At 40.6% G+C, this 26,443-nt stretch overlaps 1 protein-coding gene across 1 annotated transcript in view; it reads right to left on the bottom strand.

Annotated features, from left to right (window-relative positions):
• Window positions 1-26,021, bottom strand: part of SLC6A7 (solute carrier family 6 member 7) — a 78,809-nt gene extending 52,788 nt beyond the window's left edge. The window contains exons 1-4 of the mRNA XM_029583440.1: window positions 25,873-26,021; window positions 1,533-1,638; window positions 1,103-1,286; window positions 65-196 (exon numbers count right to left, since the gene is read on the bottom strand). Coding sequence (XP_029439300.1) covers window positions 65-196; window positions 1,103-1,286; window positions 1,533-1,638; window positions 25,873-26,021 — 571 coding nt within the window. The remainder of the gene's footprint in view (window positions 1-64; window positions 197-1,102; window positions 1,287-1,532; window positions 1,639-25,872) is intronic.
• Window positions 26,022-26,443: the final 422 nt, after the last annotated feature.

The raw sequence follows: 26,443 nt of genomic DNA, 5'->3' as shown, positions 1-26,443 counted from the left end.
TTTTTCTTCACTATACAACAGGCAAAGTGAAAAGTAGTAACAGAATGCAGGCAATGAGACGCACCTTTGAAGAGTGGGCTTATCTTCCAAACAGAGAGTGGCCCCAGACTGGAAAACTGGCCAAGTGAAAGCTCCATGAAGAAGAAAGGGATCCCACAAATTGCCAACATGATGAAGTAAGGAATGAGAAAGGCTCCTGAAAAAAAAAAAAAAACACCACCACAACAGGCAGAGTTGACGGAATTGAAATGCTCATCCTAGGAGAACTGGAATTATGGGGAACCTGAAATTCTGAGAATTAGACAAGCCCCATAGGGAATGGATGCCATAAGTCAATATTTTTCAGGATCAATCCAAGTCTGAATGGATATTTTTATTATTGTGTCCATGCTTTGGAAGGAGATGTGTAAAGCTGTTGATTAGTCAGTTTTGTGGATTTGGTTGTGGCGTGGTATTTATACTATTCTGACTTGCCAAACATCACTAAATTAGACTATTTCTTTCATAGTAGACCACTCTTATTTCTCAGATAACTTAAAGTTAATGAGAACCTTTTTGAAATCTTATTCAATTTTGTACTAAAGCTACGCATTTATCAGTTAGAAGTTGTACCACCATTAAGCCTGCAGAATTGTCCCTGAGTGACATTTTATCCAGTGTGCCATAAATGTTTTATTACAATTTGAGTGATGAGATGCGATATTAAGAAATGTCCCAGGATTCTGACTGCTCAACTGTAAACTCTTACTGCAGTATTGCAAGCTGTTCTCCCACCTTTTCACCTCAACTTAACCTACAATATAATACATTTTTAAATCTCCTATTTCCAATGCCACCGTAATCAAGATTTAACTATATGATGTGCAAGATAGCATTGTTAGAACTGTATCTCCATATGTACAGTTATATAATATGATGGACATACAACAACAAAATGGATTAACAGGATTTTACTATCAACACACCCAATAGGTTTAAAAGGCCTCTTGTTTGACCATATAGGGGCTAAGACCCTAATGCTTACAGGGATCTGAGCTTACTGGTGAAGTGACCCTCTTGGAGCTGATCTCAGGTTGCAAATCATATGACTAAATGTATGTACCTCCCCCATTGGTGTAGGCCCTGTAAGGAAATCGCCAGACGTTCCCCAGCCCCACACAGTATCCAATGCAGGAGAGCAGGAAATCCAGCTTCCCCGTCCAGTTCCCTCTGTCTTCTAGGTAATCCATGTCCATGTCCTCATCTCCACGATCACTGGGGCTCATCAGCAGGTCTGGCGTTTGGGGCTGAGAGAGGCAGATGCGCAACGGGAGGTGGGCACGAGAAAGACAAGAGAAGAAAGAGAGGCAAAGATTAAGCAGTAACCGAGGAAAAAAAAGGTGAAAGAGAGCAGAAGTAGAAAGAAAGAAAACATTTTTTTTTTGTTCTGCAGGAGAGGATTTAAACAGGAAATAGTTAAGACAGTACTTTCGAGATTCAGGTACATTTAAGCCTTCCCATTCTGAATAAAAATGTGAGTGCTTGCTCATTACCCTGTGTACCATAAAAGTGCTTTCTCTGGCAGTGCCTTTCATTTCTAACACGAGGAGGGTCCATTGTGCAATAAAAACTAAAACGGATTGATCCAACTTTTGGAATCTGTGAAAGATAAAAAAAAATGATTCAGCACCAAACTGGATTATTGATCCAGGACCAGTAAGTGATAAAGCCAAAGCTTGTTTTTAAACCGAGAAGCATGAACTTGATCCCATGCACTTCTGGAGTAGAAAGAGAGAGGCTTCAGGACAGAGGGATGCTGGGAGAGAGGGGGAAGAAATAAAACCTCTAGGGGCTGGGACATTCTTGAAAGTGTCATGGGATCCCAAACCATTATGAGCTGCTGCATAACGCAATACTTCATTCCTCCCATAACACGAATGGGCTCTCGTCACGTTTATTGGCCCCGCAGAGTTCCTAAAGGGCTGGCAGTGTTTTAATTGTATGTCTTGTTATTTAATTGTATTATTATGCATGTTTTAAAATGTAAGCAACTTACAACAGTAGTTGATATCGAGGAACTATAAACTGTTTAAATAAATAAATAATGTATAAATGCATAAATACGAGTTGTGGAATGGTATAATCCTAGAGATGCATATTAAGACAATACTTAAAAGTCTCGTTCTCTCATTAAGGCAAAAAATTAGTTTCAAATGCAGTTTGGGCCAGGTGGCCCACCAATCATTCTTGATCATCTGAAACCCATCCTTTCCTTAAACATTTTTACTCTAAGTGCAAAGGGAGCTGACATATGAATTCTTTTGAAAATCATTTGTGGTGCTGGGTCTGTGTTTATGTCCATGGTGTGCTCTCTTTAGGCATGTCTATGTGTGTCCATAGCAAGAGATATCCTTTGTGTCACGTCATCTTGGGTAGCGTGGGCGAAGAGACTGCACAGCAAAGCTGAGTCACGCCACCTGCATGATGAACTCAACTAACTCAGAGAATGAGAGAACCGAGCATCTAATGAAAACAAACTCAGAGCAGGATGAAATGTGCTTAAACACGACGGCATTTGTTTTTGATGGTATTTATGTTCTGCTACAATCAGATCCTGATAAAGGCTGCAACGTAATTATGTTTAAGGATTTGGGCATTACTCTAAAGAAAGAGTTACCTGTTCTTTCCTGGGAATGGATTTCGGCAATTAGGATCAGATTGCTCTGGCCAGTCTCTGAAGTTACATGATCTTTAGAAAGCACTACAGTTCTCGCTTTCTGTAGAGAACCGAGGTCATTGTTGATGGCAGGTTCTGTATAATGTAGCACACAAATTTGCCATCAAACATCATAAGGTAATCCAAATGTCCTTCCGAAAGCAGAACTTTCCATTGATTCGACACTGGCTGCTGCGTACTGAGGTTGCATACAGCGCACTACACTAATCCACTCGTGACCTTAATAATCTCGTTAGGATCATCGAACCCCAAAACCTCCAACAGATACGGCTAAAGCAGTAATTAACTTATAGTTCCTGTCTTCCACCTTCTAATGCTACCACTGCTCTTCCCCTTTTTCTCAGCAGGCTGAGCTAAGAGATATGTGGAGGCCTGCTGCTCTGTTTCCATAGCAATAAGGAGCCCTTTAAATAGGAAACAAATGTCTCACAAGCTAATATAAATGCAAAAATGACATCTATGTATTTAGCTATCTAGCCTTTCTAGTCATAAGACTACAGAATCTACTGTATATCTGTCTAACCAGCTGCCTATGTATCTCCATCAAGCAAATGGTAATTCTACACATCTCAAGAGGCTGCTGATAGCAAAGTAAACTCTGAGGTCAAATGCATAGGAAAACAAGATCATATATCCCAGAGTCCATACAGTGACACATACACACACACATTCACAAAGAGCTATCTAAAACTGCTCCAGAGGACAAATTCATCTGCACTCCATGAGTGTTGAATTTGTAGGTATCTTCACAGCTGAGTATTTGGCTATTTTGCCATATTTTGATGTCATTTTTCATTTCAAGCTGTTAAAACACACACATATTAAATTGGATTGAATGTTGTTTCTCTCTCTCTCTCTCTCTCTCTCTCTATATATATATATATATAAACAAGCCATTAGGCCCGTTGAAACGGGCGAGATTCTGTCGGTCAGACCTGCTCGTCGGTCAGAGCCACTCTCTTCTCCTCTCTTCTCCACAACTTCTTACCCTTCCCACTTACTCACTCATATCCTCTTCCCTTCTCCGTCCATCCCCTCTCATCTTCCCTTTTCTTCCCCTCTCACCACAACCCCTTCCCTCTCTCTCAGCCCTCCTCCACTCCCTCTTTTTCCCTTCTACAGGGCCGGCTGTTGTCCCTTTGCGTGACGGTTAAAACGGGCGAAATTTAGATCTGCTCCAGTCGTCCCAACTCCCTCCCCCCTTCCCCATTGGTGGATGGACGGACGGACAGGCTCGGCGACTCTTCTGCCCTTTCCTCCTCCTGTCCCTGTGTGTGCCGGTCCGGCAGTCTCTATGGCTCCTCAGACATGTTAGCCTGAAGTCGTCCCCGGCGGCGGAGGGACGGGCGCAGGCTGTTAACATGTCGGAGGAGCCGTTTCTCGGAGCGGAAGCTCATCTTCCCTATCCCCCTCCCCTCTGTGACACCCTGGTCCGAACTCTTCCTTGGGACTGCACGTCAGCATGTCGCTCACGTCGCTCAGAGCAATCTGTTCCGCGCATGCGCAGTAGAGCTTCTCTCTACTGTGCATTTGCGGCACGTCGGTCAAGCCTCATTTATCTAGATTGATAGAGAGAGAATTAGAGAGAGACCCCAAAATGTGACTCTTGACTACTATATTTCTATTTGCAAGGATACGATGCAGTTGATGACTTTAAGAACTGATATCATCAATGGAAACTTCTGGACATATATAGGGAAACATGTGGTGGGAGGAGAGATTCTGCTCAGATGCAAAGGGATTTTGGTAGAGAGGTCTTCAGCTACTGCCAGTGATGAAGCAGTGTATTGTGCAGCTCATCTCATGGAGATAAACTGATAAATCCACTCCTAGGCCATCTCGCCTAACTACAAGAGGTCCTAGGTTACCATGGAAATGAGAAATTAAACATGAAAAAATCTTACTGGAACTAGTGTTCATGGTTATTGTGTAAAGGAAGCATTCTGGTTGTGTCAGAAAATTAATTTGGTCGGTAAAGGGTTTTTGTTGCTGAAATTTGCTATTCTCCTATATTTTTGCCTATGGGGAGCCTGTGGCTAGGGATTTGGTGTAACCACTTTTTTTTTTTTACTTTTTGTTTGTAAATACATTTGAAATTGTTGGAACCACCAGCAAGTTGTTGTATTTGGGTTTGAAGACATAAAGGCTGCAAGAAGAAGGTCCTTGTCCCTGGAAGACAGTAATTGACAATTCTACTTTTCCCTGCTACAGAGGGAAGATTTCTCCCTGTCCAGTATAAAAATCAACTTGGGCCAGGTTCACTCAAGGAATGTGCAAGCTTTTTTCCCAAGAACTCAGTAACCAGCAAGGAATATCAAACCCATTCACCAGACATTTTTTACATATATATGTGTAGACTATATAGACCCACCTGTGTGCAAATTCTCTATACACATGTACACAAGACAGGTGGGTGCTTTGAACCTCATTATATTTATGACTGTGCAGACACAAGTCCATTATCAGTGTGATTTTCATATAGCCCAAATTTCAAAGCATACATGCGCATAAGTCATCTTTGAAAACTCAATGTTCCAAGTACATGTACTAATATATGCACACAAAATTACACCTTCTCCCAAGTGGATTTATGCATATACTTTCAAAAATCAAAATTTTGCATGGAAATCCTTTCCCTGTCCCAACTCTGCATTGGAATGCTTCCTGTGAGAATGCAAAATTCTGGAGATAATTTTCTAAGGAAAATATAAATGTAAATATAACATACTATCATAGCAAGTTTCAAAAGCCCATTTACCTGTGTTAAGTGCACTTAACACTTTTGAAAATTGCTATAATAGATGCTATTGAATTGTCAATAGGTTTTACCCACGTTAAGTGCACTTAACGTGGGTAAATGGGCTTTTCAAAATTGCTAAGATGGTATGTGACATATACATTTTCCTTTGTAACCTACCCTGTAAGTATGTAATTGAATTATGTGTATACATTTACATGCACTGGCCCCCCAGTTACTTTCAAAAGGCAATTTACACATATAAATCAGGTTTTATACATGGAAATCTTTTTAAAATTAAACCTCTATGATTTTACAGTTTCTATGTTGACAAAATTGGTGAAGGATTTCAAAGGGGCATAGGATAAACACTGAGGATCCCTAAAGGCTAGATGATGGAACTGAAGAAAAGAGTGCATGGGGGTAACCAGCATGGAGTGGCAGTTACTACCCTTAACCAATAAGCCTTCATACTGTTGATGCAACTCCATTATTGCTGTCTGCTTTAATGGCAGGGGGATAAGAGGAAACGGGGAATTAGATTCAGACAGCAACCAACAAAGACATGAATTTAATTTTACAGTTTTGGAAAATAAATAAACATGGAGATGATGCAACTCCAACATTGCTCTCTGCTTCAACGGCAAGAGGTAATGGGGAATTTGACTGAGACAACAACCAACAAGGGTGCTGACTTTGATGGTTTGGGAAACTAAGTATGGGAGTGACTTGTATGGTGTGACAGATGCTACCATTATGGGGGAGACCTGTATGTTGTGTCTAATTCTACCATAAGCTTGCTAGGCAAACTGGATGAATTGTTTGGTCCTTTTCTGCTGTCATTTCTATGTTTCTATGAAGATCAGTTTCCAAGGAGATCTAGCCTTCTAGGTATGGACTTTCCTGGCTAGATCTAAGCCTTTGAAAGTTGACCAGACTTAATTGGCTACATTTAGACATCTACATTTTCCACACTAGGAAGCCAAATCTAGGTGATGCAATAGCAGGGCTAAATAAGTCCACCCACATAAGAACACAAGATGTGTCATGCTAAATCAGACCAAACATCCATTAAGCCCTGCATCCTGTCTTCGATAATGGCCTATCTGAGTCACAAGTACCTGGCAAGATTCCATAGAGTAGATCCATTCCTTGTTTCTCACTCTTAGGGATAAGAAGTGGCTTTCCCAAGTCTACCTGTTTAATAATGGTTTATGAACTTTTCCTCCAGGAACTAGTTCAAACTGTTTTTAAACACAATTATGCAAGATGCCTTCACCATATCATCCGGCAACAAATTCCACAGCTTGATTTCTATGTTGAGTGAAAAATACTTTGTCAAATTTGTTTTAAATCTGCTACCTGTTAGTTTCATGGCGTGCCCTTTAAGTACAATTTTGAAAAGTTCTACTCTACTCGTGATTTTATAAACCTCTATCATATCTCCTCTCAGTTGTCTTTGCTTCAAACTGACAAGCCCTAGTCTGTTTAGCCTTTCTTCATAAGGGAGCTGGTCCATCCCCTATATCATTTTTTCTTTGACATTCTCTGTACTTTTTCTACTTCTGTTTTCTCTTTTTTGAGATGGGGTGGCCAGAACTGCACACAATACTCACGGCCCAATCACACCATAGATTGATACATTATGATATTCTCTGTCTTATTATCCATTTCTTTTTGAAACATTGCTAAAATCCTCTGTATTAGACAGGGACTGACAATGTGAAGAACCTCACTGTACGGGCAGGGCAGTTAGGCCCCAAAGAATTGAACCACTGACTGAGCTGTATAAATTGTGAATATATATATTTAGGATTTGTTAAGCCTTTTGGCTTCTTTTTTTCTGTTAAGTTCTCTGTCTTCTTTGGAAAACTAAACCATTGAAATTTGTGTGCTAGCGATGAGTCTCTGAGGCCTTTAGGAAATTTGCATTATTAAGCTACCTATAGGTCACATTTCACTGACTTTTTTGAGCCAATACCTAGCAGGGCCCCTCTTCCCTAGGGCTGGAATGCATGGGAAAGGAAAGGTTGCACAGCATGATTAATGCTCGGTTTTGGCAGGAAAAATCAGAAAAAGAATGAGGTATTGCCATTGGTTTTGTGAGGTGGTTTATATAGAATAGAGTGTTCCAGCTCTGAAGTCCTGAGAGTTTAGAATCCTCCACTGCTGAATTTCATGGGACGACCTCAGGGAAGTGAGCAGATTTAGTTTTACATACTAATGCTCACACTAAACCAGGCTTGAAAGAATCCAAACGCTCACTTCAAATACGTCATCGTTCACAATTAGGTCAATCCTTGTTATGGCTATGAATTCAGGACAAAAACAAGGATTGACCTAAGCATGAAGTATTTGTAGTGAGCATTTAGATTCTTTCAAGCCTGGTTCAGTGTCAGCATTAGTTGATGAAGACTAGATCCCCTGAAGCAGATTGATATCGAAATATGGATTCATGTCGGGGTCTGGATTGCTACGTTGTCGGCAAGATAAGTACTGCTTAAGTTGGAATTGCTCACGTTGTTATAACACATAGAGTTAAGATAGAACAAGTTATTGCTATACTGCTCACCTCCTGTTGGATTACAATTTAATTTTTAATTATTCTATAAAATAAAATGCTAAAAATTATTTTATAAAGAAATAATAAAGTAAAGTGGACTTTCAACAAGGAGCAGCTTTTGGATTTAATAAGCTGTCTCGGTGTCAGTCCTACAAAATTCCATATTAAAATTAATATTTTTATTTTGTTCTGAAATATATGACCAGTTGACCATTGATACATTTTTTTGGTTTATACTTTAGGTCTCTGGATTTCCAATATATTGGACTGTTTCTTTTTGATTGGTATTGGAATTAAGAAAGAGCCACCTAGTGCTCCCGGCCATTAAGGTCATTATATCCTCTTTGCTTTTTTTGACTGTTGCCTCATCCTTGAGCTGAGGATTTCAATATAGAAACATTGAAACAAAGAAGTGACGGCAGAAGAAGACCATACGGCCCATCCAGTCTGCCCAGCAAGCTTTCACAGTTATTTTTCTCATACTTATCTGATACTCTGACTGCTGAGGTCAGGGCCCTTATTGGTAACTTTTTGGTTCTAATTTTCCTTCCACCCCTGCCATTGATGTAGAGAGCAGTGCTGGAGCTGCATAAAAGTGAAGTATCAAGCCTAATTGGTTAGGGGTAGTAACCACTGCAATAAGCATGCTACTCCCATGCTTATTTGTTTACCCAGGCTGTGCAATGTAGTCCTTGTTGGTTGTCTTAATATAAATCCTCTTTTCTTCATCCCCTTGCCATTGAAGCAGTAAGCTGCGCTGTGTGGGCCGGATTTTAAAAGCACTGCACGCGTAAATCCGGCCAGATTTATGTGTGCAGGGCACTTGTGCGCTGGCGCGCCTATGTTGCATAGGCCGCGGGCGTGTGTACAGCCCCGGAACGCGCGTAAGTCCCGGGGCTTCGTAAAAGGGGCGGGGAGGGGGTGTGTCCAGAGGTGGGTCAGGGGTGGTTTGGGTGGGTCTGGGGTGTGGTGCTGGCCCAGGGGTGTGGCCGAGGCCTCTGGACCAGCCCCCGGGTCGGGTGATGGCGTGCCAGCAGCCCGCTGGCGCGCGCAGATTTACGCCTGCTTCCAGCAGGCGTAAATCTGCCAACAAAGGTAGGGGCGGTTTAGATAGGGCTGGGGGGGGTGGGTTAGGTAGGGGAAGGTGAGGGGAAGGTGAAGGGAGGTGGAAGGAAAGTTCCCTCCGAGGTCGCTCCGATTTCGGAGTGGCCTCGTAGGGAACAGGCAGCACACGCCGGGCTTGTCGCGTGCATGTTGCACAAATGTGCACCCCCTTGCGCGCGCCGACCCCGGATTTTATAAGATACGTGCAGCTACGTACGAATCTTATAAAATCCAGCGCGTAATTTTATAAAATCTACCCCTGTATGTATTGAAAGGGGTTCGGGGTAGTAACCGCCACAACATGCAAGCTACTCCCATGCTTATTTGTTTTCCCAGACTATGCAATTCAATCCTAGTTGGTAGTTTCTGAATGTAAATCCTCTTATCTTCATTCCCCCCTGCCGTTGAAGCAGTGAACAGCGCTGTATATGTATTCAAAGTGAAGATCAGGCTTAATTGATTCGGGGTAGTAACCGCCGCTACAAGCAAGCTACTCCCATGCTTATTTGTTTACCCAGACTATGCAGTCCAATCCTAGTTGGTAGTTGTCTGACTGTAAATCCTCTTATCTTCATTCCCCCCTGCCAAATGACACTAAGATCCATTTCTTGGATGGTGACTTCTAATTCAGAACCTAGCATTAAGTACCTATAATTAGGATTATTTTCCTATGTGTATCACTTTGCACTTGTCCACATTTCATTTTATTTACCTAAGTCTTCCAATTTCACAAGGGCCTTCTGCAATTCCTCTTAGTCTACTCATGTTTTTAACACCTTTGCATAATTTTGTGTGCAAATTTGATCACCTCAATCATTGGTCCCTTTTCAAGCTTATTTATGAATATGTTAAACAGCACAGATCCCAGTACATATCTCTGGTATACACCATAATGTATTTTCTGCCTTTAGGAGAACTGACTATTTAATCCTACTCTGTGTCCTGTCTTTTAACAAATTACCAATCCACAATAGGAGATTGCTTACTATCCCTTAACTTTTTAATTTCCTGAGTAGTTTTATGAGGGATTTTATCAAATGCCATCTGAAAATCCACATTTATTACATCTGTAAATTTGCATATAGTGGGGTGAATTTTCTAAACTTTACATGTGCAAAAATTAAAATACACTCGCATATTCTGTATTTTATGACAGTAAAAGAAATGCATGCATTTTTATTTTCGTTTGCACATTTATGTGCGTAAAAAAGGGGAAGTCTGGGGGCTTTCTGGGGTGGGGCTCACACGTGTGTAAGTTGCTATTTTAAAAGGCACGTGTGTACATTTCCCAACTTATGTTATTTCTACACATGCTAATTATTTTATTTCTACACATGCTAATTATTTGGTGTCGGTGATATTAAATGTATTTATTGTCATATTGTGTGCTGACTGAGTGGATGGTTTGGGTGAACTATCATAACAATTTTCAATAGCTCATTTACCTGTTATACATACATTTAACACTTTTGAAAATTGCTACAATGTATGCTATTGAATTGTCAGTAGGTTTTACCCATATATCCAATGCATTGATATACCTGGTTTCAATGCATTGCATTTATTCGTACATAAACATACATACACACATATGTTACAGGGTAGAGATATGTGTATTGTATAAAACACATATATATCAAACACATGATTTATAAAATACTTGCGTAAATCTGCTTGTGGCCATATACATGCATATATGCTGCCATGTGCATTTGACTGAAAGTTATCATCATTCTTTGTAGCACGGTTAACTGTGCGATGATCCACTTTGAAGTGAATGACTAGCCACAAAAAGCAGCACAGAAATCTTAAATGGAATTAAATTAACACCTTCCATGAACTCTAGTAGAATGGTAAGGCAAGACTTCCCTTTGCTAAATCAATGTAGACTCTTCATTATTAAGCCATGGTCAGTAATTTCATTTTTATATAGCTTCTATGATTTTGCTCAGCACCAATGTTTGGCTCACTAGTCTATAGTTTCCCAGACTATAGACTGGAGTCCTTTGTAAAAATTGATATTACATTGGCCATCCTTCAGTATTCAGGTACTGTGGCTATTTTAAGCAATAAGTAGGTAACAGATTAGTAGCAAGAGGTCTGCAATTTCAAATCGGAGTTCTTTCAGAACTCTAGGGTGAGTACCATCTGATCCTGGTAATTTGCTATACTTTAATTTGACAATTTGCTTTTACATCTTCCATTTTTACAGTGATTTACTTCAATTCTTCTGAATTATCATTTAAAAAAGCATATTTCTGGTAGTATTTCCCCAACATTCTCCTCAATAAAGAATGAAACAAGAATTCTTTTAGTTTTTCTGCCTTGGCCTTTTTCTTCCTGAGTGCCCCTTCTACCCTTTGGTCATCTAGAGGTCCAAATTCTCTCTTGGCTTGCCTTATTAAGTTAAGTTTATATTTAACTTGCCAGTGTTTATGCTCTTTCTTATTTTCCTCATTTGGATCTGCTTTCTATTTTTTGAACGATATCCTTTCAGTTTTAACTGCCTCTTTCACTTTGTCATTTAACCGTGCTGGCAGTCATTTGGTCTTCATTTGACCTTTTTAATGCATGGAATACAGTTTATCTGAACTTAAATACAGTATTTTTAAACGATATCCATGCCTTGTGTAAACCTTTTACCTTTGTAACCACTCCTTTTATTTTTTTTTCTAGCTAAATTCCTCATTCTATCATAGTTTCCCTATTTAAAGTTCAATATTTCTCCAGTAGTTTTACTTAATGCCCTCCTTCCAGTGATTATGTCAGATCTGATTGCATTGTGATCACTATTGCTATGTGGCCCCACTACCCTTACCTCTCACACAATGTCCTGCATGCGGCTGAGGACAAGATCTAAAATAGTTCCCTCTCATCAGTCCCAGGACCAGTGTTCGGAGGGGGTGGGAAATGGGATGCACTTGGAGTTTCTTTTTAAAGCAAGGAGGGGACTGGGGACGGGTTTTTTTTTTCAGGACACCGCTAACTATTTTTTCTAAGAGTGGAAAGGTTGTGGGTGGTGAGCTGCTCAGAACAGCAGCAATTTTTTTTAAGAATGAAGGGGATCAGGAGGGATAGACAGGGGGGAGGGGTTTGAGGCACTGGCCATGTTTTTGCTTTTAGAAGAGGGTCAGAACCAAGGCCGGATTTAAGTTTACAGTGCCCGTAGGCAGAGGATCAGGGATGGGAGGGGGGGGGGTTACCCCCAGAGTTCAGAAAGCAGCATGGGTTGTAGTTTTTGGGTACCTTCAGAATTTGGCACTCTAGGCGCGTGCCTGTGTTGTGTTGCCTGTGCCTATGTTGCCTGTGCCTAAATCAGAGAAGGGTTATGTATTCAGGGTGCCAGCCAACTTCTTTTTTAAAGAAAGTAGGGGATCGGCATGGAGTGGTTTTCGAGGTACCAGCTACACCTATTTTGGCAATGCAGGGAGAGGTATTGGGATGTTGGACACTTTTTATTTTTATAAATGCATTGGGGTGGCGGGGAATGGCAGGCTATATGTAATTTTATTAAATTCACATACCAGTTAGCATGATTTGTAGAGTTGACTGGCTAAAAGCCTCATTTTCTAAGCATTTTTCCCATAGATACAGAATGGGAGAAAAGCCTTAGTAAATAAAGCCTTAAATTTGTAAATCTAGCTGGTTAAATTTTGCCCAACCAGATTTGTTGAATTTTCATCCTCAAATCTAGCCTGTTGGATTCATCTGAGAATATTCCTAAAGATAACTGGGTAAAAATAACTGGTTTTCTTTGAAATTGACCCTCCTACTCAAAGCATAAATTCTTCACGCCCCCCAGTCTCTTACAAACATATATTTAAAATATTGGCAAAGGTTTGCCTAACCAGCTCATCATTTTTGCTAGATCACTTCCTCCTTTTTCAAGGCATGGCGGATTAATGTTGGGGCATTGCTGTAGTTTAAGACATTTTTTCTATTAGTTTTCCTGTTTCTCACCCCCATTCCCCCTCCCCCCATATTTTGAAACCTTTGAAAGACAAGACGGATAAGGTATCTGCTTGGAACGTCTGTTTCAGTCTTGTAGATCACAGGCTCAAGTGCTTTTGTAGTTGATAAAATTAATACAAAGTGTAATTTTGTAATAATGAGTGTATATTTTGTTTGTAAAGTACTTTGGAGAAAGGCGTGCTATGGGCAGCGTAATGCAATTAGGTTGGGATTTGTAGTTTGACTTTTCTTACTGAAAAAAACCCAACTACAAATCTGAGAATACTTTGGAAGGGCACCTTAAAAACCTCAGATTTGGAGCAGGGGAAGCCAGGGTGGAGTTCTGTTACAGACTTATTCAACCATTCATAGAAATGCTGCTGCTCACTGTAGCAGAAACCCTGGCTAACACTACCCCGGGTTGAATTGTCCCTTTCCCCAACATTGTTACCTCTCTGGGCTTTACTTGGTCAGTCCCCTTTCCTGATTGCAGTTGTAAATTATGACGGGGGCCATAGATTACTTTCTGAAGCTCTGGGGACTTGTAGAATGGATTTGCTTGAACTTTCATGTTATGTTATAGGAATAAATGGACCGACTGGATATAGGCCAACTGGTCTTCTTCTGCTCTCATCCATGCTACAACGTTACCAGATTTCCAAAACTGTCTTTGAAATCTTGTTCTCCTTAGTGGTAACTCCAATCTCCCACTCTGCACTCCCCTCTACACTTTGCTGTCTTAGGCCAAGTAACTGGAAGCTTTGGTGATGAGTGCCAGCTAACATTCTCTGCAGCCTGGCACAAAATGTCCTGCAGTGTTGTCATTTATCCTCCCATTTAACCACAGGATAGACCTTCCTTTCTTATTTCTGATTACTTAACTTCCACTTTCACGCACCCCTTTTTTTAAATATTCAGTTGGGGGGGGGGGGAGAGAAGGAGGAAGAGTTTCTTCTGGAGGAGACAGAAATTAGCTAATGTAAAACAGGGAGGGAAGAGAGAGAGGGCATCCAGACATTTTTTGACCTCTCAAGAGATCTATTGATTGATCAGATCAATGTTTTAACAGGCCTGACAGCTCTTGGATGGGATGTAAGCTCTTACCTTAGCTATCTTGTGCTGATCTCACATAATCTGAGAGAAAATGTAATTTACACAAAGCTTCAAAATATCCCCAAGCTACAACAATGTGCCTAATAATTAAAAAAATAAGCTATCCCAAGTAGTCACTCATAAAATTATTTCAAAGAAGCTCCCATTCACTAAATTGCTTTTTTTTTTTTAAATGATCTCTGCATTTATATAAGAACAGAAAATTAATTTTTATAGCAAATTTTGAGGGTAACTTTTAAACAACACCTCACGGCCCCATATCCACATATATATGGCTGTACAGAGGTCTACGATGGTATTTTATAATCCACGCATATCAGATACGCACGTATTATGAGATACATATCTGTGCGCGTATATGCGAATTCTTGCTAGGCATTCAAAGCGCATACTTTTCTTATTTTAAAAACAGGCGCATATATATTTCATACAGAGAAAAAAGTAGGCCTCGCTCGCATGCACAACTGAAATCATCAATATGCCAAAACCTCCACCTTCTTCAGGTCCTTGAGACCCTCCTAATTCTTCACTGAATTCTCCCCAGGTCGACCAGACCTCCCACCCAACCAATAGTAAACAACAGACGAGTCTGATATGAATTCAGCAAGATAATTAGCAGGTGTAAAAGTACGCATATAAATTGAAAAATGTACATGCGCAAGTCTCTTATAAAATAGCAACTTGCGCGTTTAGCTCTTGGCTGCGCCCCAGAACGTTCTAAGACCGCCCCTTTTTTCATTCGTAAATGTGCGCACGAGACCGAAAATACGCACACATTTTTGATGCTTTTGAAACAGCACGTATGCGAGCTCAAGCCACTTACGCACGCACTCGCTAGTTTTATGCACTGAAATGTTTTGAAAATTCACCCCGTTATTTATAACACAAATGTGCTCATGCTAAATTCAATTTCAGTCAGTCAAAGTGCCTTATATTCTCCTAAAAAAAAAATAAAAACGAGAGAAAATAAGGTGAGCCCTTAAAATACAGCCAGTAAAGAATTATTTTCCTTGGACATTTCATTTTGAAAAATAAATAATTGCATACCTAGCACATAGATCTAGAAATAAAAACCCCTATGTGCTACTTATGCCAATTGCTTTTGTTTATGTTGTGTCAATGGAAGCTCCCACCCACCCAGCGCACATTGTCCTACATGTTTTAAAGGGGCAGCCCAAAAATCACCCCGAGGCAAAAGCCCTGGCGAAGGCTTCCACACTGCAAACGGCTCATGATCTGGCAAAGAAGCCAGGTAGAAGCAGCCTGGCCTTGATCCTTCCCAAACTGGAAGAAGAGCTTATTACAAATCAGGCAAAAAATCTTACCGGGCTTCCTCTTCCTCTCCCCCTCTTTAAAACATCCCCCCCCCCCCCCCCCCAGGAACTCAATTTGTTACAGATCCATTGTTTCCATGACACGGACGGTGGTGAAACTCCAGCATCCTTTCCCTTTTTCTATCAAAGACAGCAATGAGAATATAAATCAGGGCAAACAAAAACAGCATCTTAAAACACAACGATAAACAAAGGCTGCCTCCAGTCTCTGAGCCAAAGTGCAATAGCTAGTATTATGTTTTCTAGTCGAAAACTCAATACTAATAATAGGTACTGATGCTATATAATCAGCGGGACATGCTTCTTTTCCGCGACAATTAATTCTCAGTGTGATTATTATTTTTTTTTTTTAAAGAGAGGGAGGGGCTTGCCACTTACCTGCTGCAGATGGTTCGCTTGGAACCTCTTCATCCTGTTGCTATGCAGGCGACCTTCGGCTTCTCACTTCTTTCCTCTGATTCCCTCGCTTGCAGCACAGACAGCCTCCACCACCAGGCAAAGCCAGGAGACTTCAAAAGCCTGGGGTTTTTTTCCCCCCCTCCCACCCGCCTCTCTATCTCCCTCTCGTTTTCTCTGCGCTCTCTGTCTGCCTCACTGGTATGGAGGTGACTGGCACAGCTTTGTGATGAGATGTTAATATTAACCCTCTCTACAATGACAGAGGAAAGCATGGGGAGCTGGGGGAGGAGGGGGGGGGAGAATCTTTTGAGATGATTCGGGGAAGCTATCTGAATGGTGTTAGGAGTATTCACACACACACACACACACACACACACACGACCTAAGGAGAGACTGCTACATTTATACCATAACAGAATGCATCCCAATCTACATTTAGTTTATCTATCTCAATTATCAAAACATTTTATATAACATACAATATTACAGTATCATGAGCATTTATTTTTCATGGTGGTCCAGCAGTATTCTCTAAGATGGTAGAGTTCTGAGCTGTTTGCATCTGTCATTTTAATGTTGCTGAATATATATCATAGCTGATGTTTTGAGTCAATCAGGGATGAAAAGTGTATACGTTTTTGTTTTTTTTTTTAATTATTCTTTAGTAGCTGTATTTTAAGGGCTCACCTTATTTTCTGTTATTCTGTCTCAAAAAAACAAACAAACCCCTCCTCCCCTGACAACAACTTTTTACAAAGCAACAGATCAAAGATTTTCTGCACAAGAGAAAACCAGATCAGCTAATCAGAATTAGAGGTGTGCATTCGTTTTTGCCGAATTGGAAAATTTCAACAAAATTGTCCAATTCGGCATGTTTTGGGGAGCCCAAAAAACGATCTGGATTTTCCCATTTTTTCGCGAAATTCGTTTTTCGGATTAGTGTGCACTAACAAAAACTAATAAAAAAGTAACAAAATCTAACGGTTTTTGTTAGTGCGCGCTAACTCAAAAATGATTTTTTTTGCGAAAAGACCCGAACCACAAAAAAACGACATTTCCTGCGGCGGCCGAAAAACAAAGAACAACACAAACACAAAAAATGATTCACATCTCTAATCAGAATATCTGATCCCATCATTGGTAAGCAACCACATATCTACCATATAAAAAGATTTGTCAGCACTCTAGTAATCCAATCATTGAGGCAGGAAATGGGGTTTAGATATCTATCTGTGAAAGCATTAGATTTTTTTAAAATTACGTTTTGCTTGTTTTCCTGGTGCACACTAAAATTTATAAAGCATACTAAAATGTTTAGTGCACACTAAATTGTTTTTTTAACTTCATATTTCTTTATTCGCAAATTTAAATATCAGGAACACTTGATTACAGAAACAAGGATGAGCAAAGTAATGAATGGGGAAAAGAAAATTGGTAGGGGAAACATTCATCCATAACATAAACCCAAACTGGGGGCAGTGTCCCAATATAATAACCATTAAGTGGGACTAGGCAGTGGGAGGGGCACCATCGAGGTTGAGGGTGCGCCATTTTCAAAATACAAACAGAGGTATGAGACCAATCATGAACCAGAAGGCAGCAAGTGCAACATGGCTGAAGAAAGAGAGTGAGAGAGAACGAACTGTAAGCAACATGATCATATATATCTACCACTGTTCGAGGGCCACTGTCAGCTCAGAGTTGGTTTGGGGGAGGGGGAGGCGGGGGGGTGGGCGTGGTATTACACTGGTTTGCCTAGGGCGCTATAGACCCTTCCACTGGCCCTGATTAGTGCCTTCAGGGTAAGTCAGTTAATGTGCAGTCGGTCCATCATGTACTGCAATAAGTAATAATGCCTACATCCGACATTGTTTTGGCTTGCAGTAAAGGAGTTTTAAGGCACACTAAATGGTTTTAACGTGCTAAATTAAAACAAAATGGAAACAAATTAAACAAATCCCCCCCCCCCCCGGAAAAAAACACAAAGGTGGACACACTCTTGACCTAATATTCACCAATAACACTAACTTCAGAATCAACTCATCTTACTACATACTACCATGGCCTGATCACCAACTAATAAAAACAGAAATAACCCTCTTCAACACACGGCAAACAAAAATCACATATTAATCAATCATTCACATACAGGAAAAAGATAGATCCAAAAATGCTTGAAGAGACCATTAAAAATAAAACAACTGACTTTAAATTTGATAAAGCCACCTCAGCATTTGACTCTGGGAAAAAAATCATCAATGACATTGCTGATAATCTATGCCCTGTCCAGGAAAAAACATACCAGAAAGAACACAACACATCTACAAACAAAAGGAAACCCTGGTATTGTGAAGAGCTAAGACGCACTAAACAAACCCTGAGAAAATCTGAAAAGCAATGGCAGAAATGCCAATCCACGAAATCACTAGAAATATACAAATCCCAACTAATACCAGGAGCAAATCAATAAAGCAAAAAAAGACTACTACACTAAACAAATTCATGGTGTAATATTCAATTCCAAACTACTCTTCAAGTCAAAAACTTAATAAAGGACCCATTGTCCTCAATTTTGAACAACTACAATTTTTTCAAAAAACTCATGCAATGAATACACCACTTCTTTGTTAAATAAAATCAATAGGTTAAAAACACAATTCTCCACCTGCCTACTTACAAATGAACATGAAGAAAAACACGGACAAGCAAAATGGAACTCATTCGACACAGTATCTAAACTCGAAATCAACAAAATCATCACAAACATTAAGCTTCCTATACACCCACTGGATCCAATCCCTGCAAGTTCCCTAAAAATAATACACAGTGTAATTACACCAACAATCACAACTATGATCAGCCACTCGCTATCAGAAGGATTGATCATCAATAAAGCACAACAAGCTGTGATTAAACCCATCCTTAAAAATAAATTCGGCAAAAGTGATGATTGAGATAACTATCAACAGGCTGAAATCGTATAAAAAGCAGTGTTACCACAACTAGAAAGCTACCTAGAAGACAATAATATTCTATTCCCTAACCAATTTGGCTTCAGAAAAGATCACTCTACAGAAACCCTTCTCATTTCTCCAACTGATCCTGTACTTCAGGGGTTTGATAATGTTGAATCCTATATCCTGGTACTAATTGACACCTATATCCTGGTACTAATTGACACCGTAGACCACACCCTGCTATGCCACCAGCTGAGAAAAATTGTATTAGATGGAATTGTTTTCAACTGGTTCTCGTCCTTCCTAGCAAACAGATCATTCCAAGTAAAACTGGACAACCACATATCTAACACCTTCCCAGTCGAAACAGGTGTCCCCCAGGGATCTGCATTCTCGGCTACACTATTTAACATTTACATGCTGCCACTATGCGCATTACTAGCAGAACTAGGAATCAAAATCTTCCTTTTTGCAAATGACATACAATTCTATATCCCATTCGACAAAATCATTTGAAAAAACTACCTTGACACTGTCAACATACATTAATGCAATACAACAAAGATTAACTCAGCTGAAATAAACATTAAACACAACCCCCCCCCCTGAAATTGTATGGTTGAGGAGAAATTCCTCAATAAATAAACCACCAATCCTAGACCTAGGAAATTTTAACATTATTCCCTCTGACTAGGTACGAGTCCTAGGAATACAAATTGATGAAAATTTGTCAATGAAAAAGCATATAAGCAAACTAATTAAAACAGGATACTCTAAGCTTCGAATATTACGTCGACTGAAACCTTCACTAACAATAGAGGACTTCCGCACTGTTCTACAATCTCTAATATTTTCCAACATAGATTACTGCAATTCCCTATTACTAGGCCTACCATCTGGACTCAAAAAACCTTTACAACTACTACAAAATGCCTCAGCCAGACTGCTACTAGGGAAAAGGAAATTCGACCACATTACCCCCTCACTGAAAGCACTGCACTGGCTTCCTGTACAATACAGAATCCACTATAGACTATAATTCTTAATATCATCAACAACATTAACCCATGCCTATTAGGAGTGAGTCTTCAACCATACACACCACAGAGAGCCCTAAGGGCTGGATTTTCTAATTTCGCCAAGTTCCCTGAATTTGGCGGTAACGGGGGTGGGCCTGTGAAAGCCGGCAGCGATCACACCACCGCAGTGTTATCGTTGCCGGCTTTCAGACCCAATAGCGCCACCGTGAAAGGTGGCGCTATTGGGCGCACTACTGGCGGCGATAACGTGGCTTACCTTATCGCCGCCAGTGAAGTCTTCGCAGCATCCACCCCAACGCCACCCCAACTCCTCCTCTTCCAGTGCTGGAACCGCCCCAACTCCGCCCCTTTTTAGCTATTGCATGCGAAAAGATAGGAAAATGACCCCCCCCTAAGATTGCAAGAGAAAGGATTGCTAAAAATGCCAACAACACAGAGCACCTGCTTAACGCAAATAAGAGACCGAATGTTTTCCATAGCAGTTATGGAACTCTCTTCCAGAACCACTACGTCTGATAACAGAAAGAAAGAGTTTCAGATGAGAACTGAAAACATGGCTCTTTAGAAAAGCCTATAATCTAACATAAAGGCCGATAAAAATATTAGTAAATGGAATAAAAAGAATTGAACAATATAAAAATGTAAAAGAGTACATCATGAGTATGGCACATAGGATAATGAAATAAAATAGCATCTTAATTAACACATACTTGATGATGTTGTGTTGACCTAGAATTAGTATTTAGACTTGTAAGAAGCTAGAAAATGCTCTAAACTAGATAATGTATGAATATGACCTCAACTATGTATTAGCTGTTTGTATTAACCCAGAATATGAATACTGACCTAAAATGAGAATGTTGACCTAGAAAGCTAACGATGACTTTGTAAACCGTTGAGATCTTATCTTGGAACGACAATATATAAAACTCTTAAATAAATAAATAAATAAGTACAGATTATAGGTAACGTGTGAGGCTGAGAGGACCCATTGGGAGGGGAAGTTATCAGCTGTATATACTGAAAAGTTTAACTGTTGGGGTAATTCATAAGGATGGCTGCTAGATGGTTACATATGGATTGGAGGGTTTTGTTTTTTGTTTTCATACAAATGCAGTTGTTGGATTTTTGCTATTAAATTCCCTTTTTAATGTCATTTTTTTGTGAACTTATTTTCTTTTGTGAATGCTGCATCTCTTGTTTAAGTAATGCATTTAATGTTGTTAACCTAAATAATAATAACTGTAATTATTATTATATACTACAGTCATATTATAAGGAGGCACTCCTGGTGGTGTTTTTTAGGTCAGAGAGGAAAAATAATGCACCTGGGGGTAATTCTTAAAAGGATTTACAATATTATAACTACCTTTTACACACTTTGGGGTAGATTTTCAGAGGTACGCACGGGCGTACATGTGCGTGCGCTACCTGGCACGCGCACATGTACGCCCGATTTTATAACATGGTGCGCAGGTTAGGGCTGAAGTAAGTTGTGCGTGCCGACCAATTGCCAGTACGCGATCCCCGGCACAGTGGCAAATGGTGGCTGTGCCGGGAGCCTCTGCCCGCGCGTCACTGGGCCTTTTGAAAATAGGCCCAGCGCGTGGAACCTTTTGAAAATCTGGCCCTTTATGCGCCTAAGCAGGCTTTTGAAAATAGCTACGATGTAGGCTACTTTTATACGTGTAAATCCTTTTGAAAATTATCACACAGATTGTATTTTCAATCATATGCACATTATTTTCAATTTAAAAAATACTCACGTAAAAAAGCAGGTTCAAGAGTTGGTGAGTGCCTGTGACAAGTTTGAAAAGGAAAGTATGTGTGTTTGCATCCCCTTTGAAAATTGCATGCATTCCCTTTGAAAATTGGTGCAAACCTCACTGGTAAAAAAAATATGTGCGGATTTATCCCAGTACGGACCCCCAATAAGACTGGGGATGTTGTTACTATTTTTTCCCCTCAAATTGTGCTCTAGTAAGGCCCGTGAGGTGATAAGCAGATTTCCAGCAGGGGTTCTAGGCAATGCTCCCACTAAGGTGCATGGGAGACCACCCCCATCCTTACCCCTGCCAGGGCTTTCTTCATCTGTCCTGTGCTTTAAATTACACGGGGTCCCTGAAGGCTGCAGGTGCTGTGAGCTGTAAACTGTGGGACAACTGAAACACACCTGGAAAGGAGAAAGGTGTTAGGTAGTCTCCTGCGCACCTTAGAGCTAGGGCTTCCCAAACCCGTCCTGGGGACCCCACAGCCAGTCAGGTTTTCAGGATACCCTCCATGAATATGCATGAGATACATTTGCATATGCTCAATTTCCATGGTGTGCAAATGTATCTCATGCATATTCATGGTGGATTATCCTCCAAAAGCCCGACTGGCTGTGGGGTCCCCAGGCTGAGTTTGGGGAAAGCTCCCTCCATCTGTTGTTTTTTTCTTCCTCTTTTTTCCTTTTCTTTTGCCTCAACCCATTTCCTCTGGTGAATGATTTACATGAATTCTCCAGCTAAGGAAGTTGCGAAGAGACTGTGCTCCTAGCTAGCAGCTTTTCAGAGGTCCCTGCCGCTTGCCTGACAGCTGATGTCTCTGCTCCCTCTCCTGGCGGAGCTCTGACATAGGCTTCACGATTACAGTACACAAAGTAGATTTCAGTGGTATCATGACAGCGAGGGACATTCTGAAATGCATCGCCTCTTCTTGTTTCAATGTAACGCCACAGCTGCGACTGTTCTGTTTCAATGGAAACCGATTTGATTTGATATTTTTATCAAGAATGTCGGTATATAAAAATTATAAATAAATAAATAAATAAATTTCAAATGAGCAGCAGCTCTTTATTAATAGAAGTGCTATTTTTCTCTCCAGCCAAAAAGGTGGTATAAAAACAACATACGCTGGCTTTTTGTACTGGAAAACGTATTTCACAAGGGTTGTTTATGGCTGCCCATGAATGCTTCACTTGTCTGCAGAAACTGTTCTTTTCCACCTGTTCTTTTACTGCTCTGCAGCGATATTTTTAGTTAACCACTGAGAATTAGGCTAATTTCATCAAATAACTTTATGCAGAACCAACAGTGCGTTTTGATATTCCGCCACTGTTACTGCCAGATTAGATGGGGATCTGGGACCGAGATGTGAAAGGCTTGATAAGGTCTGAGTTACCGGGTCAAACCAAATATCCATTGAGCCTTGCACCCCGCCTCAGACAAAGCCATGCAAGGGGGTGTGTGAGTGTGTGTGTGAGGGGGGTTGCTTGGAGATAGTATACAAGAAACAAGGCATGTGCACACTTAACTATCTGCTCTCACACTCTGCCAGTTTCTAGCAATCATGGTTTACATGCGTGGCAGATAGAACCTGCGGTGAATTGAACCTGTATGGATCTGTCTCTTATATTAATTGGTCTAGCTATGACTTGATTTATCTTCCCATAAACATTTTGCCTGATCCCTCTCTGAACCCAGCTGATTTATTATTTCCCCCCCTAGCTTCCTGTTCCACATGTTAACCAGACTCCAGGCCTTGCAATGAAAGTCTCTGTATTCCTTTACTAATCCACAGAGGGTTTGACTTGGCTTTCATACCAATTCAAAAGTCATTTCTTCTTGCTAATGGCATCAAACCTTTCATAGATCTTTTCGGGGTCAATTCACTCATCTTCTTTTGGCCCCAGGTATTGAATTATCTCTTAAGAAATTGGGTTTTGCCGAACACGCCCCTGTCGTAAAGGGCTCTGTTCGGGAGATTATGCAAGATGTTCCAGAAAACGTGTGGCATGGCTAAAATTAAAAAAAGAAAACAAAAAGAATTTTGGGATTCTCACGAGAAGTTGTCATCTTTACTTTTTTTTTTTTATATTTGCCCTTCCTGATGTGCTCAAAATAAGCTACAAATTCAAAACCTATTGCCATAAAATAAGGAGGCAATTTTAAAACTGAATGTACTGACTCAAAGTGTGTGGGTACTTTTTATCCATGAACTTTACACACTGATTTTCAAAGGGAAAATATGCATACTTCCCCTTTGAAAATTATCCAAGAAAAACTACCTGCCCGCATCTATACATTTTAATTTGTGAGGGTACTTCCCTCCCCCCCCCCCCACACACACACAAAAAAAAGGCAAGAATTTTCAAACTTACAAGCATAAGTCCAAACCCAAACCCCAACTCCACCCAGAAGAACATCTCTTCACACTGAGGATAAACATATGCACACACAGTCCTTATGCATGCACTATTACCTGCCTGTAGGGTGGCCAATTTTTTAAAAGTCTGTTTTGCTGGTAAAGCACTGTTTTATCCACAGATATGGTTTTGAAAATTACTCTGTAAATAAAACCATCACATTGACACAAATAAAGCAGTCAAGACAAACAGTGGATAGATAAACAGTGCAGCATTAAATAAAACGAATTGCACAGTGAAATCCTACGCAACAACGTTGGGCACGTAGCCCCTTAAACACATTGAGCAGATTATTATTGGGGTACGTACAGCAGCAGCAGCACCAGGTGTTGCAAGTGGCCTGGGACAGTTGTCCTCTACTTTATATTAATTAAGTGGAGTAACCTATTCCTTTTAGTCAAAGGCCTGATGGAATTGCCAGAGCATCAGCTGTTTCTTTAAAAGTTAGTAGCTGTCTACCAAATTAATGTCTTAGGGGAATGTGTTCCAAATGATTGGTGCTTGGCAGAAACATTTTTTGTTCTGGAATAATGATGGCGTAGTGTAGTTAATAGAGCTGCCGTTATGATCTCAGCAGGTGTCCTGGTATACAGGGAATTAAGCTTTTCAATAGATATGTGGGACAAGCCCCATGTAGTGTCTCTAGGACTAGTGTGGCAATTTTATAGAGTATCAAATGGAGGTGATAGCAGAATCTTTTTGGTCTGGCTGTTGTATTCTGAACTGCAGCTTACATAAGCTCTTTCTAAGACCCGTGTACAATGAATTGCACTAGTTGATTCGTGATCTTACAAAAATATGAATCGCTATCACCAAGGCCTCTTGAACTAACAAGGGGAGAGTTGTCAGAGTCTTTCAATGAAAAAAGCTAGTCTAGACGTGTTAACTGTTTGATGCTCCATTGAGAGATGATTATTAATGGTTTTCCTAAGACTACAAATATGACCCTTAAAAACCAATAGTGCCAACAGAGCCATTCAATTAACATCCTCCACTCCACTCATGAACTGGCCCACAAAGGATTAATTACCCATAAAGTTACATGCTTTTTATCAACTTCGCAGAGTCTTTAATCCAAAATATATTTGCTAGGGATATGCATTCATTTGAAATGAATGGGTAAAATGCAACAAATGATACCATTTTTGTTTCATTTCTGGACCCCCGGGTGGTAACATGGCCAGTCATGACTTAGGAAACAGCCAAGAAGCATAAGGAGTTAAACTTTGTTTCTTTAGGTGCAAATTTATTCATAGTGCAAAACCAAATAGAAAGAAAATTGCTTACCTTGCAATGCTAGGTACAAACAAACTCAAACATAACTGGTCTTCACATATGCTGGCTTCCTGCCTGCTTCCCAGAGTCTAACTCTTCTGTGCCCTGACGCCTTATAATATGGTGAGGGGAACATTCCTTCATCCAGAATCCTTTGCAGGATTTATCCTTAAGGAGGACCAGGGTAGATAGTTGTGGCCGGTTCTTTAAGGTGGTTTGAAGTAGTTTCTTGGATACTTTCTCACATACCCTTCCCCTCAGCTCACACTAATTTAGGTGAACACCTGCCTGTACCAGAGACACCTCTCTGGACAGGAAATCTGCATTAGTGGTTTCCTTTCCTGCCCTATGTCATATTTTATAGTTGAAGGGCTGCAGGGCCAGGAGCCATCTCATCACCCTCGCATTGGAATCCTTGTTTCTATTTATCCATAGGAGCGGTTGATGGTCTGAACTGCCATCCTTGCAGGTAGCAGCATAAGACCTCTAAGACCCACTTCACTGCCAAGGGCTCCTTCTCAACTGTTGAGTAACGCCTCTCCTGTGGCATCAGCTTATGGCTAATGTATGCCACAGGATGTTCTTGGCCATCCATCTCTTGGGCTAAGACTGCTCCCAAGCCTACTTCTGAGGCATCAGCATACATCGTAAAGGGTTTGGAGAAGTCCAGACTTGTCATGACTGGTTTGGAGCATAAAGCCTCTTTCACAGCCCGGAAGGCCTCCTCTGCTTCAGCTGACCACTGGACCTTCTCTAGTGCGTTCTTCAACAACAGCTGTGAGAGGCTTTGCCTTCTCCAAGAAATTGCAAAGAGCAAACATTAATATAAGCACAAAGCTAACAATAGCCTAACCCAAGCTCTCGACAAAGGTCTCAGCGAAAGGACCGGTGGACCCACCTGGGGGTCCATTTCTTTAACAATCCCGCAGGGCTCAAATTGTGATGTCATTAGAGGAGGCAGGGTTTCCCACTGACAATCCCCTCCAGGAGCAGTTTCAAATGAGGTAACGAGCCAAATGGGTAAAAGTGCAAGTGCTTTAAATCTCCGGAAGGAGTAGCAGAATGTCT

Source organism: Rhinatrema bivittatum, chromosome 18 (assembly GCF_901001135.1).
Source record: "Rhinatrema bivittatum chromosome 18, aRhiBiv1.1, whole genome shotgun sequence".
In the NCBI taxonomy this organism is placed as follows: domain Eukaryota; kingdom Metazoa; phylum Chordata; class Amphibia; order Gymnophiona; family Rhinatrematidae; genus Rhinatrema; species Rhinatrema bivittatum.
The sequence above is the reverse complement of the archived record's forward strand: the minus strand, read 5'-3'. Positions and strand labels throughout refer to the sequence as shown.